Below are 15,008 nucleotides of genomic sequence, written 5' to 3' on the forward strand. Positions count from 1 at the left end.
CACATGGGTGTAAGCCAATTTTAACAGGTTTAAAGGATAGAGAGCACACGCACGTTAACATTGCTTAATAGTGGTAAGCACAGAGCATTAGTAGCCAAACAAACGGATTCAGAAAGAAGGAGGAGCGAAGGCAAAACATTTAGGAGTGACCCTAAAGAGTTGGCCAAGTTCAACAGTTGGGATAGCTGCTGAGATCTCATCAACAAAAACATAATTGGCTAAAAGCAAAAATATTTGGGGATTTCAAAAAGCGCACATTGCTATATTAGTCCCTGGTACTAATGGTAAACTACTTTATGTATTGATGTGCTCCTTGTAAGAGGGCAGAATTCCTTAACTTTCTTCTAAACTCTCTCTTCTTTCTTCACTCCATCTCCCTCTCTTTCTTGCTCATTTGCTTTTTTTGTTTTTCCATTCTATATCTGGACTTTCCACTTTTAGTCTTTTTCACTTACTTTTCATCTCTTTCCACAACTTTAGTCTCCTTTCTCTAACTCTTTTGGTTTCTCCCTCACTCTCTCACTCTTCTGCTCTATCCCTTCTCTTTTTAGGTTTCGCCTAGATAGCACATGAGCTGTCTCTGGAAGACAGTTTGTTTGCATACAGGCTACCGTAGCTTATCATTTCTTAGCTTCAGTGCCACTCTCATTTGCTCTGCTCCTGTTTGTCATGGCATGCAGGCATCATGTCCTCTTCTTGTGTTTGGCCCTCTCCTTTAGCATGGACCAAGTACTTGGGTCCATCCACTGCTTCTAGTTATTAAGTTACCTTTTTGTGTTCAAGCACTCCATTTCAGTGCTTGTGTTTTCAGTCCATCTCCCACATCACTGTCCATATAGCTTCTATTCCCACTCACCCACTCCCTTCTATGTTGCTTTTTTTCCCTCTCAACCCCAACTCTGAACTCTATTCTGCACCACTGCACTCAGTGCCACTGCAGTCTACACCACTGCACTCTACTCAACACCATTCTACTCTATCACACTGCACTCTATTCTGCACCACTCTACTCTATGCCACTGCACTCTACACAACTGTACTCTGCACAACTCTCCTCTCCTCTGTGCCACTCAATTTGTGGCACTCTACTCTATGCCACTATACTCTACACTGCACCACTCCATGCCACTTCACTTTACAGCACTCTACTATACCCTGCAGCACTGCACTCTTTGTTGCTGCACTCTATGCCTCTACACTCTACTCTGAACCAGTCTTCTCTACATCACTGTGCTTTATGCCAATGCACTCTACAACACTCTATTCTGCACCAGTGTACTCTATCCCACTGCACTCTGTGACACTCTACAATACTTACACCTCTCCACTCTACACCATGCTACTCTGCACCAATTTACTCTACGTCACTGCACTCTATTCCACTGCACTCTTCACCACTCTCATCTGCACCACTGTACTCTATGCCACTGCAATCTACGCCACTGAACTCTACCCTTCTATACTTTACTCTGTACCATTCTACACTGTGCCACTGCATTCTATGCCACTCTCCTCTACATCAGTTTACTCTACTCTGCACCACTCTACTCTATACCAGTGCACTCCACTAAAGTCTACAGCACCCTACCCATTACAATCTACACCACTATACTCTACTCTGCGCCAAAGCACTCTGTGCCACAGCACTCTGTGCTATGTGCTATTGCACGCTACACCACTCTAATCTATCTGCATCTTTCTATGCCACTGCACTTTGCTGCACTCTCTCCTACTCTGTAGTACTGCACTCTATGCCACTGCACTCTACATCATTGCACTTTACATCACTATACTCTACTCTGCAGCAATCTACTCTGCACCACTTCACTCTACACCACTGTACTCCATGCCACTCTCCTCTCCTCTTCACAACTCTATTCTACAGCACTGCATTCTTTGCCACTCTACTCTGAACCACTCTACGCCATTGCACTCTATGCTACGGCATTCTATGCCACTGTACTCTACTCTGCACCACTCTACTCTATGCCACTGAACTCTACACCACTTTACTCTACTCTGAACCCACTCTATTCTGCACCACTGCACTTTATGACACTCTATTCTGTCCAATGGCACTTTGAGCCTCTGCACTCTATGCCACTGCACTCTACATCATTGCACTCTATGCCACTATACTCTGCTCTGAACCACTCTTCTTTAATTCACTTCACTTTATGCCACTTCACTCTATGACACTCTACTTTGCACCACTCTACTGTAGGAACTGCACTCTATGCCACTCTACTCTACACCACTCCACTCTATGCTACTGTATTCTTCATTACCCTACTCTATGCAACTGCAGTCCAGTCTACTGCCCTCTACTATGCACCACTCTACTCTATTCCACTGCACTCTGGGCCACTGCACTCTGCGCCACTCTATTCTACTCTGCACCACTCTACTCCACACAACTGCATTCTATTTCACTGCACCCTACACCACTGCATTCTATGTCACCACTCTACTCTATGCCACACATTCTATGCTACAGCACATTCTACATCACTCTACTCTACGCCACTGCACTCTAAGCCACTCTACTCGACTCTCCACCATTCTACTCTATGCCACTGCACACTATGCCAGTGCAGTATGTACCATTTTACTCTTCTTTGCACAATTCATACCACTGCAGTCCACACCACTGCACTCCACACAACTCTAATCTACTCTGCACCACTCCACTCTATGTCACTCCACTGTACACGACTCTATGTCACTCTACTCTATGCCACTCCACCTCACTCCACACAATGCCACCCTACTCTATGCCGCTTCACTCTATGCCACTTCACTCTACGGCACTCTTCTCTATGCCACTTCAAGTCACTCTACTCTACTCCATTGCACTCTATGCCATGTTACTCTATGTCACTCTACTCCACTCTACACCACTCTACTCCACTCCACACCACTCTGCACCATGCCACTCCATTCCACTCTTTTCCCCCCTGCTCCACTCCACTCCTCTCCACACCAGTGACTCTATGGCACTTCAGTTGACCCCACTCCACTGTACACCACTCATCTCTATTCTATGGCACTCCACTCCATGCCACTGCACTCAACACCATTCTATTCTACTCTATGCCACTCCAAGCCACTCTACTCTACTCCATTTCCCTCTATGCCATTTTACTCTGTCACTCTATTCCACTCTACACTACTCTAATCCACTCCACACCACTCTTCACCATGCCACTCCACTCCACTCTATTTCACTCTGCACCACTCCACTCTTCTCCACACCACTCACTCTATGGCACTTCATTCGACTCCACTGTACACCACTCATCTCTATTCTATGGCACTCCACTCCATGCCACTACACTCCACACCACTCCACTTCACTATACTCCACTGTACACCACTCCACTGTACACCTCTCTAGTCTATGCCACTGCAATCTGTCTTTTGACCGTTCTTTCTTTTCCTGTCTGTGCCCTCTATTTGCCTTCTGTAGCCCCCGTCCACTCCCCCCTTTGTTTTCCTGCCGCTGCATCCCTACCCCCTGCTCTCCCATTCGCCGCTCCGCTCCTGCCTTCCAGCTGCTCCTCCCTCCCACATCCCCTCATATGGAGGCCGCGCAGCGGGTGCGCCAATGGCGTGCCTAAGGCAAGCCCGCCTGCGCCTGGACCGCGCCCAGTGCTAGAACCCCTGCCCCCCGCTAATGCCGCGAACGCTGCGACGCCCGTCCCTGCTACGACTTCAGCACCCTCCATGCACTCAATGCCGGACGATCACGCACCTGCTGCCTGGCCGCCCCGAAGCACACACAAGTACCCTTCTCCTGCCGGAACTGCAGCTTCACCAGCATCCGGCCTGCCAACCCACCTAACAAAGAAGCCAACTACCTCAGATGCATCCTTCTCAGCACCCGCTCCGCCCGCAAACACGCCGTTGAACTCTGGGACCTACTCGACTCCAACACCCCAGACGTCGCCTTCCTGACGGAGACCTGGCTGAACCCTCCTTGGCACCCGATATCGCCATAGCCATCCCGGAAGGCTACAAGATCACATGCAAGGACCACACCAACAGAGTAGGAGGAGGAATTGCCATCGTCCACAGGAACACTCTCAAAGTCTCGACAAACACCGACGACACCCTCAGCACCGCCGAACACCTGCACTTCCAGATCCACACCAAACCCAACACCACCCTCAGAGGAACCCTCGTCTACAGACCCCCCGGACCCCGACCACAGTTCAGCAACTCCATCGCCGACTTCGTCAGCACACACGCCCTTGCCTCGACGGACTACATCCTCCTCGGGGACCTGAACTTCCACCTCGAGAACAATGACTCCAACTCTTCCACCCTGATTGACAATCTTGCCAACCTTGGACTCAGACAACTCATCACAACACCCACCCACTCCGTCGGCCACACGCTTGATCCCATCTTCTCCGCAAGCCCTGACGTCTCCTTCAACCACACCACCGAACTGCACTGAACCGACCACCGTTGCATCCACTTCACCTTCCGGAAACCCACCTCGCACCACCGCACCCAACAGATGCCACGCCACTGCTGGAGCAAAGTTACCGAAGACCAGCTAACCACCAACCTCACCCGGAGCCCACCCGCATACCCGACTGACCGCGACGCCGATGCCCGCAACCTCAGACAGTGGATCAACGACTGCACCAACACCCTTGCCCCGCTCAAGAAACCCTCCAACAGCCACACCAGAAAGAAAGCCAGCTGGTTCACTGAAGACCTCCGGGCCTCCAAGCAAACCTGCCGAAAGCTAGAGAAGAACTGGATCCGTGAACGTACACCGGAAAGCTACGCAGCCCACAAGATCGCCACCCGCAGACACCACCACCTCATCAGATCCACCAAAAGGGCCTTCTTCAAAGACCGTCTAGACAACAACGCACACAACAGCAAAGAGAGCTCTTCAACATAGTGAAGGAACACTCCAACCCCAGCTACAACACCAACGACATCGAACCCTCACAAGACCTGTGAGACTCGCTGGCCACCTTCTTCCACCGCAAGATTGCAGACATCCACGACAGCTTCAACGCTGCGACCTGCCGGCAACCACCGAGACCTCCACCCCCTCGACCACCACCCGCACCAACCGCCTGCTCTCCTGGACCAACATCAACGACGACGACACCATCAAGATCATGAACACCATCCACTCCGGATCCCCGTCAGACCCATGCCCACACCACATCTTCAACAAAGCCAGCATCACCATTGCACCCCATCTCCAGAAAGCCATCAATATCTCCTTCAAGACAGCAACCTTCCCGGAGAGCTGGAAGCACGCCGAGATCAACGCCCTACTCAAGAAACCCAAGGCAGACCCCAAGGACCTCAAGAACTTCCGACCCATCTCCCTGCTCCCGTTCCCGGCGAAGGTCATCGAGAAGGCCATCAACAAACAACTGACCAGCTTCCTCGAGGAGAACAGCATCCTGGACCCTTCCCAGTCCGGGTTCCGCAGCAACAACAGCACCAAAACTGCCCTAATCGCCGCCACCGACGACATCAGGACCCTGTTAGACAACGGAGAAACCGCGGCCCTCATCCTCCTGGACCTGTCAGCCGCCTTCGACACGGTCTGCCACTGCACACTACGAACACGCCTCCACGACGCCGGGATCCAAGAGAAGGCCCTGGACTGGACCACCTCCTTCCTCTCCGGCAGAACACAGAGCGTCCACCTCCCCCCCTTCCATTCCGAAGGCACCGAGATCATCTGCGGCGTACCCCAGGGCTCATCCCTCAGCCCAACGCTGTTCAACATCTACATTGCACCGCTCGCCCATGGCACCCCGACATCATCTCTTACGCCGATGAAACCCAGCTGATCCTCTCCCTCACCAAGGACCCCCACACCACCAAAACCAACCTCCATGAAGGAATGAAGGCCGTTGCCGACTGGATGAAAAACAGCCGACTGAAGCTGAACTCGGACAAGACGGAGGTCCTCATCCTCGGATCAGCCTGGGACGACTCCTGGTGGCTCACCGCACTAGGAACAGCTCCAACACCCACCGACCACGCACGCAACCTAGGGGTCATCCTCGACTCCACCGTCTCCATGACGAAGCAGGTCAACGCCTTCTCTTCCTCCTGCTTCAACACCCTCCGCATGCTCCGCAGGATCTATAAGTGGATCCCCACCGAAACGAGAAGGACGGTCACCCAGGCCCTCGTCAGCAGCAGACTGTATTACGGAAATGCCCTCTACGCAGGAGCCTCGGCCAAACTCCTGAAATGGCTCCAACGCATCCAGAACGCCTCCGCACGCCTAGTCCTCGACATCCCTCACTGCAGCCATATCACACCCCACCTGAGAGACCTGCACTGGCTCGCCGTCAACAATAGAATAACCTTCAAGCTCTTCACCGACACACACAAACCACTCCACAACACCGGACCAGCGTACCTCAACAGCCAACTCAGTTTCTACACCCCCACCCGCCAGGTCCGCTCCGCCGACCACATCCTCGCCACTATCCCCCGCAGCCGAAGAATGACCACCTGCAGCAGATCATTCTCCCACGTCGCCATCAAGACATGGAACTTCCTCCCCATCCATCTACGACAGACCCAAGACCTACTGACCTTCAGAAGACTCCTCAAAACCTGGCTTTTCGAACAGTAGCAGCATTCCCCACCCCTATCGCCTTGAGACCCTCACGGGTAAGTAGTGCGCTCTACAAATGCTTTGATTGATTGATTGATTGATTGATCTATGCCACTTCATTCTAGGTCACTTTAGGCCACTCTTCTCCACTTCACTGTTCTCCACTCCATTCTACGCCAAGCCACTCCACTCAATGTCACTTCCCACCACTCTACACCATGCCAGTCTACTTTACTCCACTCCATGCTGCTGTATAAAATGGCTAAAAGACATTACCAAAGCCAATAGCTCTTGTGTTGGCGAAACCTATTGGCTTAGCTGGTGTTTCTTTTTTCTCTGTCTGACTCATCTTTTCCCATTCTTTTCTTTTTCTTTACATTTTCTAATGTTTGTTTCTGCTGTGATGTCTTTTTTTCCCCATTTTTCTTTCCTCCTCTTCCTTTTTGCACTTACTTCTCAACTTTCTCTAAGGTTTTGCCCATTTTCCATATACCCCCTTTCCCCTGATCTCTTTCAAGTTCAAAGTGTCCATAATATACTCGTTGCCCTTTTCCTTGATCACATTGTGATTTGCGCCTGTCAATTTCTTTGGAATCTATTAACCTTGATATTCAGTATTTTTCTGCTTTTCCACTTTCCATCCCTCTGTTCCAAGGGCTCTGCCTGTCTTTTGTCTTCCAGTTTGATTTTTTGTACTCCATCTGTGCCTAGTCACAAAAAAAAAACTTGCATTCATACTGATGTCTAGCGCCTTCACAACACCCTCCCTCCCTCTTTTGCTTTTATCAAATAATTTCCACAATCATCTTTCTCTCGCTAATTTTCCTCCTTATGTTTCTGTACTTTCTCGTGTATCTATCTCATGTACATTTTCTCCTCTTCATTATATGTTGTATATGCCCAGTATCACCACTCACTCCCAATGCCTCAGCCTTTGCCTTCACTGTCCCTTCTCTTTCCTTTATTCCACGATATTGTCTTCTCTTTCTGTGTCTGGTACTACTTCCCTGTGCTTCATCCTCTCCATATCTTTTTTTCCTTCTCCATCCCTTCTCTCACCTTTCTCTGCCACCACCCTGTTTTATTTCTACTTGGCTTTTATGAAGGAATGTTTATTAGACCATGTTTTATTTCTTGCTTACATTGCAGGGAATCCCCAGTGGACTGCAGCCTAAACAAATGCAATAAATTGGACGCAAACCAACTTGGTTATACCACCTACATGGACGAGAAAAATGGACCACCTCCACCAAACATGACGACCAATGAAAGGAGAGTGATTGTCCCAGCAGGTAAGTGCCAAACCACAACAAATTGTGCTCTTGCCACTCACCACAACGCAGGTGGGTTTTAAAATAAAATGCCCTTTCTTTCCCTTCTACCATTGTGTAAGGTGTCAACGCTGACATCCGCAATCTTTGTCCTTCTGGTAGCATGGAATGTCAAGACTCCTGTCTCACTTAGCCATGAAGTCTTGCTCCAATATGTGGCTTCCTTGAACACTATTCCATCAAGTTTGATCCCCACTCTAGGCATTCTGGCCTGTTTAGACCCACGAGTTAGTGTTAAGAATGACCACTATTTGCACTCGCACCCATTATAGCATTTTGCAATAGTTCAAATTGTGATTTGAGTGTAGTGTTACACCACCTGTGCTTGCATATACAATCATCACAAGGTTTTGCCTTTTGGTAGTAGGTCCATGCAGACTTGTAGGGGATACAATTTGCAGAATTACAAACGCATGTTTTCCTCATTCATAAGTGCACAGGCCTGAACATTGTACAATTTTTTTATTGGTTTTGTTGAGTTTTTGCATTCAGTAGCACTAAAAAGGTAATAATCAGAGTTGGATTGGGATCAAGAGTCGTCCTAGGCGCCCCAAAAAAGATTCCCACATTTGCAGACTTACCTTCGTTCAAAACACTTCTTCAGTGTTTTAAACAATATAAACAGGGGAGTGGGGGGGGCTTTGTAAAAGAGGAATGGCCAAAAAGGTGAAACTTAATTATTTCCCAGAAGCATTGCCCATGTAATTAAGGATGTGGTTTAAAACATGTGAACTAAATTCCTGTGCCTTACCAGTATTTAGGTAGCTTGCTGTGAGTTTTCAGTTATTACATCCAGACGTGTTCCCAAGTACACTATTAGAAGATGAACATAAAACCGTGAAGGATTTACCAATTAGGGAAGCCATAATTGGAGAGGGAGCCATAATAGGCTCTCCTTTTAATCCTTCTGATGAAGTATCAAAGTCCCAAAAGAAAAAAAAAAAAAAGCCCCAGAATATCCATCGCGGGAACATAGGACTTGGCGCCTGTCACTGCAGTTAACAATATTATAACCATGGCATTATGGGTAACTGCACCTGTAACGTTTTGAAGATGAACATGGTCATGCAGGGAGAACTTTAACCGACGGGCTGTCAGTCTCGCTGTAAAGATCTCTCAATCGCATATTGACACAACTTCTGTTTTCTTAACTTCACTGAAAAATACAAATTCAAACATTGGCAGCACTACTTGTGCACGAATTCATTCACATCGATGAGGCAGGCCTGAATATCAGTGAGGCCACTTCTGCTCACGCCCCTTCCCCTGCTCAATCTGCATACATTATTGTGCCCATAGCCGCCCAAGTCAACTTCTTATATGGATGGGCCAGCCCAGCGGGACTGGAAAAGACACCCACGGCCTGTTGGTGAAAGGGTGGCAAGAGAGACCCATCTGCCTCCAGCTACAGGCCTGCAGAAAGGCTTCTCAAGCCCCCACTAGGCCATTGGAAGCATCTGAACAGCACTGACAGAACCCTTATCGGCCACCACGCTGCCCAAAAAAACTTAGATACCGGCCCAATGCCCGATTGCCCACCTTACCAGTCCGACCCTGGTATTGATAGCATATGGTCACTAACCAAACACAACGGCACGAGGAGGCAGCCTGAATATGCATGATAAAATTCTTTCAACCATTTGAAAAGGGCAGGGGCATGGCTTGGCCGTGCAGCAAGATAGCCGCCTTCTGAAGGGGCTCTGCATCCTCCTTGAACCAACGGAGGGCTTGCATACCCTGCCCTACTGTGCTCAATCAGGCGTAAGACGAGGAGCAAGCCTTTGCCTTTTTAGGGCTGCAATGTGTAGTATGGTCTCCCCATCTCACTTCGTCAGAACTCTGATCTTTTGTCTTTCAGATGAAATCTGAAGACGTGGCTCTTTCAGCTCTAGCTCTCCCCTTTTTATTCTTTAGGATGGCATCTATGGGCATCTATTTCTGCGTTTGTTGGTTGTGTGTGGTCATCTGTAGCGCCGGGACACTCTTTGGAGTAGCCGTGCGCTGTATAAATCACGAATAACATAACATAACTGTGGCTACGGACATCGTGTAGCGGAGCGCTCTCGTGGCCGCCGCGGCCTGAGTAGCGATCCCCACTGCGTGTCCTCCCGTCCCTGCATTTACCCGGAGGGCCGCTGCTTGAGCTGCTGCCCCCCATCTGGGAATCCGCATATCCTGCCCGTGGCAGTGGAGAAGAGACATTCCTAATTTTAAGAGTTTCGGTATTCACAGAAGGCATTTAGGAGTCCTAAAGTTAGGACTCCTAACTTCTGTGAATACCAAAATGAGCAAGTGCCTTCTGTGAATACCAAAATGAGTAAGTGCCTTCTGTGAATACCAAAATGGTAGTAAGTTTAGGATTTTGTCTTAAGTTAGTTCTGTGAATCGGGCCCTTCGGATCCAAATGCGATGCCACATCTCATTTACCCAACAGGCCGTTCATCACCAGCATGCTACCCTTGCACGGTGCCACATGTCACGCCAAATGACCGCAGTATCATTTCTAACCTGGAACATAAGGGGTCTGAACAACCACAGAAAAGTGAGGCTCACACATGCCTATTTGATCAGACACCAAATTAACATTTGTTTCCTTCAAGAAACACACCTCCTGCACGCCGCGGCTCCCAAGTTACACAATAGGTATTGGGGGGAGATTCACTCAGCCACGTATTCCAATTACGCCCGAGGTACAGCCATCCTGATCCAACGCAATATTGGTTGGACTACGATTGACTCGTATATTGACCCTGAGGGTCGCTACATATTGCTAAAAGGCACACTGCACACTACACCGCTAACCCTAACAGCCGTCTATGGTCCTAACATTGGCAACCCTGCCCTCTTCGAAACCATATGGTCCACGATTACCCTTTTTGGGGAAGATACAATTGTTTTTGGGGGGGGGGGCGATTTCAATACAGTCATGCAGGACTCATTGGATCGCGTAGGAACCTCCAGACAGCTACACCCCATGGAGGGCATGGGCATCTCCTCCTATCACAACGCCTGGTCCCGGCTGAAATTCTATTTGGTCACTCAGGATGTAGCCTCCTGGAACACTAGCGTTGGACATGCTCTCCGATCACTCTCCAATCCGGTTTACCTGGACTGTACCATTAACTAAGCCGCGAGCCTTCAGCTGGCGATTGCCACAGCATGCACTGCGAGACACTGGATTCAGGGAGGAGGTCCGGGAGGAACTTTTGCAATACTTAGCTATAAACGTAAAATCTGTAGAGTCCCCCTCCATGCTATGGGAAGCCTTCAAAACTGTCATACGCAGTGTATGTATTTCTAAGCAATCGGGGTGTTAAAATCCATCCGCTCCACCCTGGAACGGATAGAGAAGGAAATACAACAAGATGAGACGCTATACTTCCAAACTCAAGTCGCACCTCGCCACCATCAGCGGGAAACTCTCAGAATATGATGATGAAGCACTTTGCGGTATGGGGAGGGGGATCGCCCAGGTAAAGCCTTAGCCTGCACACTTAAACAACAACGCTCTTCTTCTTACATTACCAAGCTCCTGCACGACAACTCCGGCTCCGCATGTGGGCAGTCTGCCACCCTAGACAGAATGAGGAGATTCTACGAATCCCTCAATACCGCAACCCAGGACCGTCCTCACCCGGTGCTGCAGACTTATTTAGACTCTATAGAATTGGTCTGGTTAAGCAATGCCCACCGCGAGTATTTAGACGTGCCAGTCACCAAAGAGGACATTGTCCAGCCTACCTGGATATAAAGCACCTGGCCTAGACAGCCTATCAGCTTTCTTCTATAATAGGTACGCCTCTGAACTTGCTCCCCACCTACTAGAAGTGTACCAGGAATCCCTCAAAATAGGCCACCTCCCCCCGACGATGTGTGAAGCTGTGATCATGACAATTTTGAAGCCAGATAAACCAGCAAATAAATGCGATTCTTACCGCCCGCTCTCCCTTATTAACATCGACGCAAAAGTACTGGCCAAACTAATAGGCAATAGACTGCAGCCGATCCTACCCCTCGTCGCTTGACCGGACCAATCCGGTTTTATCCCCGGGAGATCCACCTCACACAGCCTACGTACCTTTTTTCGATACTTCATCAATTAGACCCCGACCTACCGGTGCTCTCTGCGTTCTTAGATGCCACAAAGGCGTTTGATTTTCTTGAGTCGCCATTCCTTTTCACCATACTCTACAGGATTGGCATAAGCCCCAACTTCCTCAAACTTATTTCTTTGCTGTATACTGACCCAACTGCCAGACTCAGTGTTAACAACTTGCTTTCTGAACCATTTCCCGTAGCCTGAGGCACTAGACAGGGATGTCCCTTGTCTCCTCTATTGTTTGCGATAGTTATGGAACCTCTTGCAGCCAGGATGTGCCAAAACCACACAGCCAGGGGACTAGGCCTAACGGACAGAGGCCTGATCATATCAATGTATACAGACGACATCACAATCTACGTTTGCGAGCCTGAAACGAACCTCAACCAGATACTACGCGAGATTCTCCTCTTCGGAGGCATGTCAGGCATACAGGTCAATTGGTCCAAATCGACCCTCCTTGCCCTAACATCGGCCCCAATTGCACTGGACCTCGAATTTCCGCTTACCTGGGTGGATACAGCGGTCAAATACCTTGGGATATGGCTTTCCAGGGAGCTACAGGAGCTCTGGTGCTTAAATTATGGTCGGCTTACCATCCGGCTTGAAAGCAAAATCTCCATCTGGGCTAAATTGCCCCTGTCATTGGCTGGTAGGATAGCATTCACTAAAATGATAGTCCTGCCTAAGTTCCTGTACCTTTTCGCTAACAAACCCCTTCCTCTTACGCAGGCCTTTTTCAAATGCCTATGCTCCCTTTTAATTTCTCTTGTCTGGGTGGGTAAACAACCGCGTATCTCTTGGGAAGTCTTGACACTGCCATTGACGCAGAGAGGCCTTGGGGCACCGGACCTCGAACTCTATGCTCTGATCACTCAGGCTCAATACTTTCACAACTGGGCCCTCCTTATCCCATTTCAACCTCATGTGGCAGTTGAAAAAGATGTCGCATTCCCAGAATCACTCCCAGTCCCTATTTATTACACCTACAAAAAGCCCAACGCAGAAATCAACACAGTGGAAACTCTACGCTGGGCATGGGAGAGACTCCTATGCCGCACGAAACTTCCACTACTTTATTCTCCATCCATGCCATTAGCCCACCACCTTAGCTTCCCCCCAATGCAAGACGCTGGTTCTTTTCAAAGAGCCCGCCAGATGGGGCTCTCCACTTTTGCTGACCTGTATCCAGCCAAGGAATTATTGCCTCAGCCACAAAGCTCAGACAATGCACGTGCCCCCCTCCTGGAACTGTTACTTGATCACCAACTCAGAGCTAACTGCCGCCGATCACGACACCGACTGTGCTGGCGCAGTGGTCCTCAGGCCTCGACCCACCTCCAACTGACAAACAATGGGTCTTTTGCTGTGCTCAGCTCACACAACTCTCTCCAAATTACAAGCTGAGGTAATAAATTTTTAAATACCTGCACAGGTTATACCGTACACTATTGCAACAACATAAAATGGGCTTGCGACTGGATGCCACATGTTGGCGTTGTGCGGAGACACAAGCCTTACACTTGGCATGGGCCTGCGGCCCTATCTCCTTGTTTTTGGGAAGGGTGTTTGATATTATGCATGAAGAGACAGGTTTCCAACAAGCCCACACTCTCCTCACAGCCCTCCTTGGTCATGTAGCGGACGCCCCCCCTCCACCCCCCGGCACCGGACGCCTGTCGGCCATGATGCTCCTACTTGCCAAGCACCAATTCACTATACACTGGGGATCACCAAGCGCACCCACCATCACCATGTGGATTAGAGACATCACCTACTGTCAGGAGATGCTCTCTTCGAACTGGGACCTGATGCCCACCACATCACGACCCAAAGAATTCTGGGCCCCGTTCATTGCATGGGCGGCCGCAGTCACCAAAAGAAATGGCTCATACTGCACCTACGCACACATCTCCATAGCCTAATCCAAACAAACATTTGGGGGCCGATTCCGATCCTGGAAAAACCGGGTACGAATCGTCGGACGGAGCGTTTTCTCCATCCGACTCGTACCCGGGAAAACCACCTTACAAACCCGCAAGTACGATTCGTACAGAAACACCATTTCCGTACGAATCTTAAAAAACACCGACCGGCTAAAATATACCCACAATTCCGATCCGGGACACCGCGTACGCGACATTCGCACAGAGTCAGGCAGCATTTTACGGACCAGCAAGTACGATTCGTACCCACAGCACTTCGCACGGCAATATTTTTATGGGACCCAAAAAGTGCTGGAAAAGCAAAGTATGCCACGATGCACGGCGAAAAGGGGGCCCGGTACGCACCGTACCCCCATCCCTACACGTCCGCACTGTACCCCCAGCCCCCCCATGTCTGCACCGTACCCCAGCACCCCCCCCATGTCCGTGCTGTACCCCAGCAACCCCCCCATGTCTGTGCCGTACCCCAGCACCCCCCCATGTCTGCGCCGTACCCCAGCACCCCCCCATGTCCGCGCCGTACCCCAGCACCCCCCATGTCTGCGCCGTACCCCCACCCCCGTATGTACGGTGCGTACCCCCTATGGGGGGTGGGGGTACACACCGTACATATGGTGGGTGGGGGTACGGCGCGGACATGGGGGGGCTGGGGGTACGGCGCGTACATGGGGGGGTGGGGGTACACACCATACTTGGGGGGGTGGGCTGGGGGGGTGGGCTGGGGGTGTTCGGCGCGTATGCGGGCACATGTTTGGACGTCTCCATGGTTGCTATGGGAGTTCGCTCCGTACGGTGTTTTTTCCATACAGTTGTGCATTCGGACGGACGGGACGGATCGTACTTGCGCGCTCGGACTTCAGTTTCCCAATTCATACGTAAAACTGTCCGGGGATGTGTCGGACACTTTTTCCGACCCGAAGACGTGTCGGGGAATTTTCCCAATGCGATTCGTATGGATTTTTTAACAAACGAATCGTACTTGCCAGTTTGTACGGGACTTGTACGTTTCGTAC

At 50.0% G+C, this 15,008-nt stretch overlaps 1 protein-coding gene across 3 annotated transcripts in view; it reads left to right on the forward strand.

The window, feature by feature from the left end:
• The window catches only part of FLI1 (Fli-1 proto-oncogene, ETS transcription factor), a 555,431-nt gene that overhangs the window by 369,129 nt on the left and 171,294 nt on the right, over positions 1–15,008 (forward strand). For all 3 annotated transcript variants that reach the window (XM_085647183.1, XM_085647185.1, XM_085647184.1), the window contains exon 3: positions 7,769–7,911. In XM_085647183.1, the coding sequence (XP_085503309.1) occupies positions 7,769–7,911 (143 nt within the window). The remainder of the gene's footprint in view (positions 1–7,768; positions 7,912–15,008) is intronic.

Source organism: Triturus cristatus, chromosome 3_2, assembly GCF_964204655.1.
Source record: "Triturus cristatus chromosome 3_2, aTriCri1.1, whole genome shotgun sequence".
NCBI lineage: Eukaryota > Metazoa > Chordata > Amphibia > Caudata > Salamandridae > Triturus > Triturus cristatus.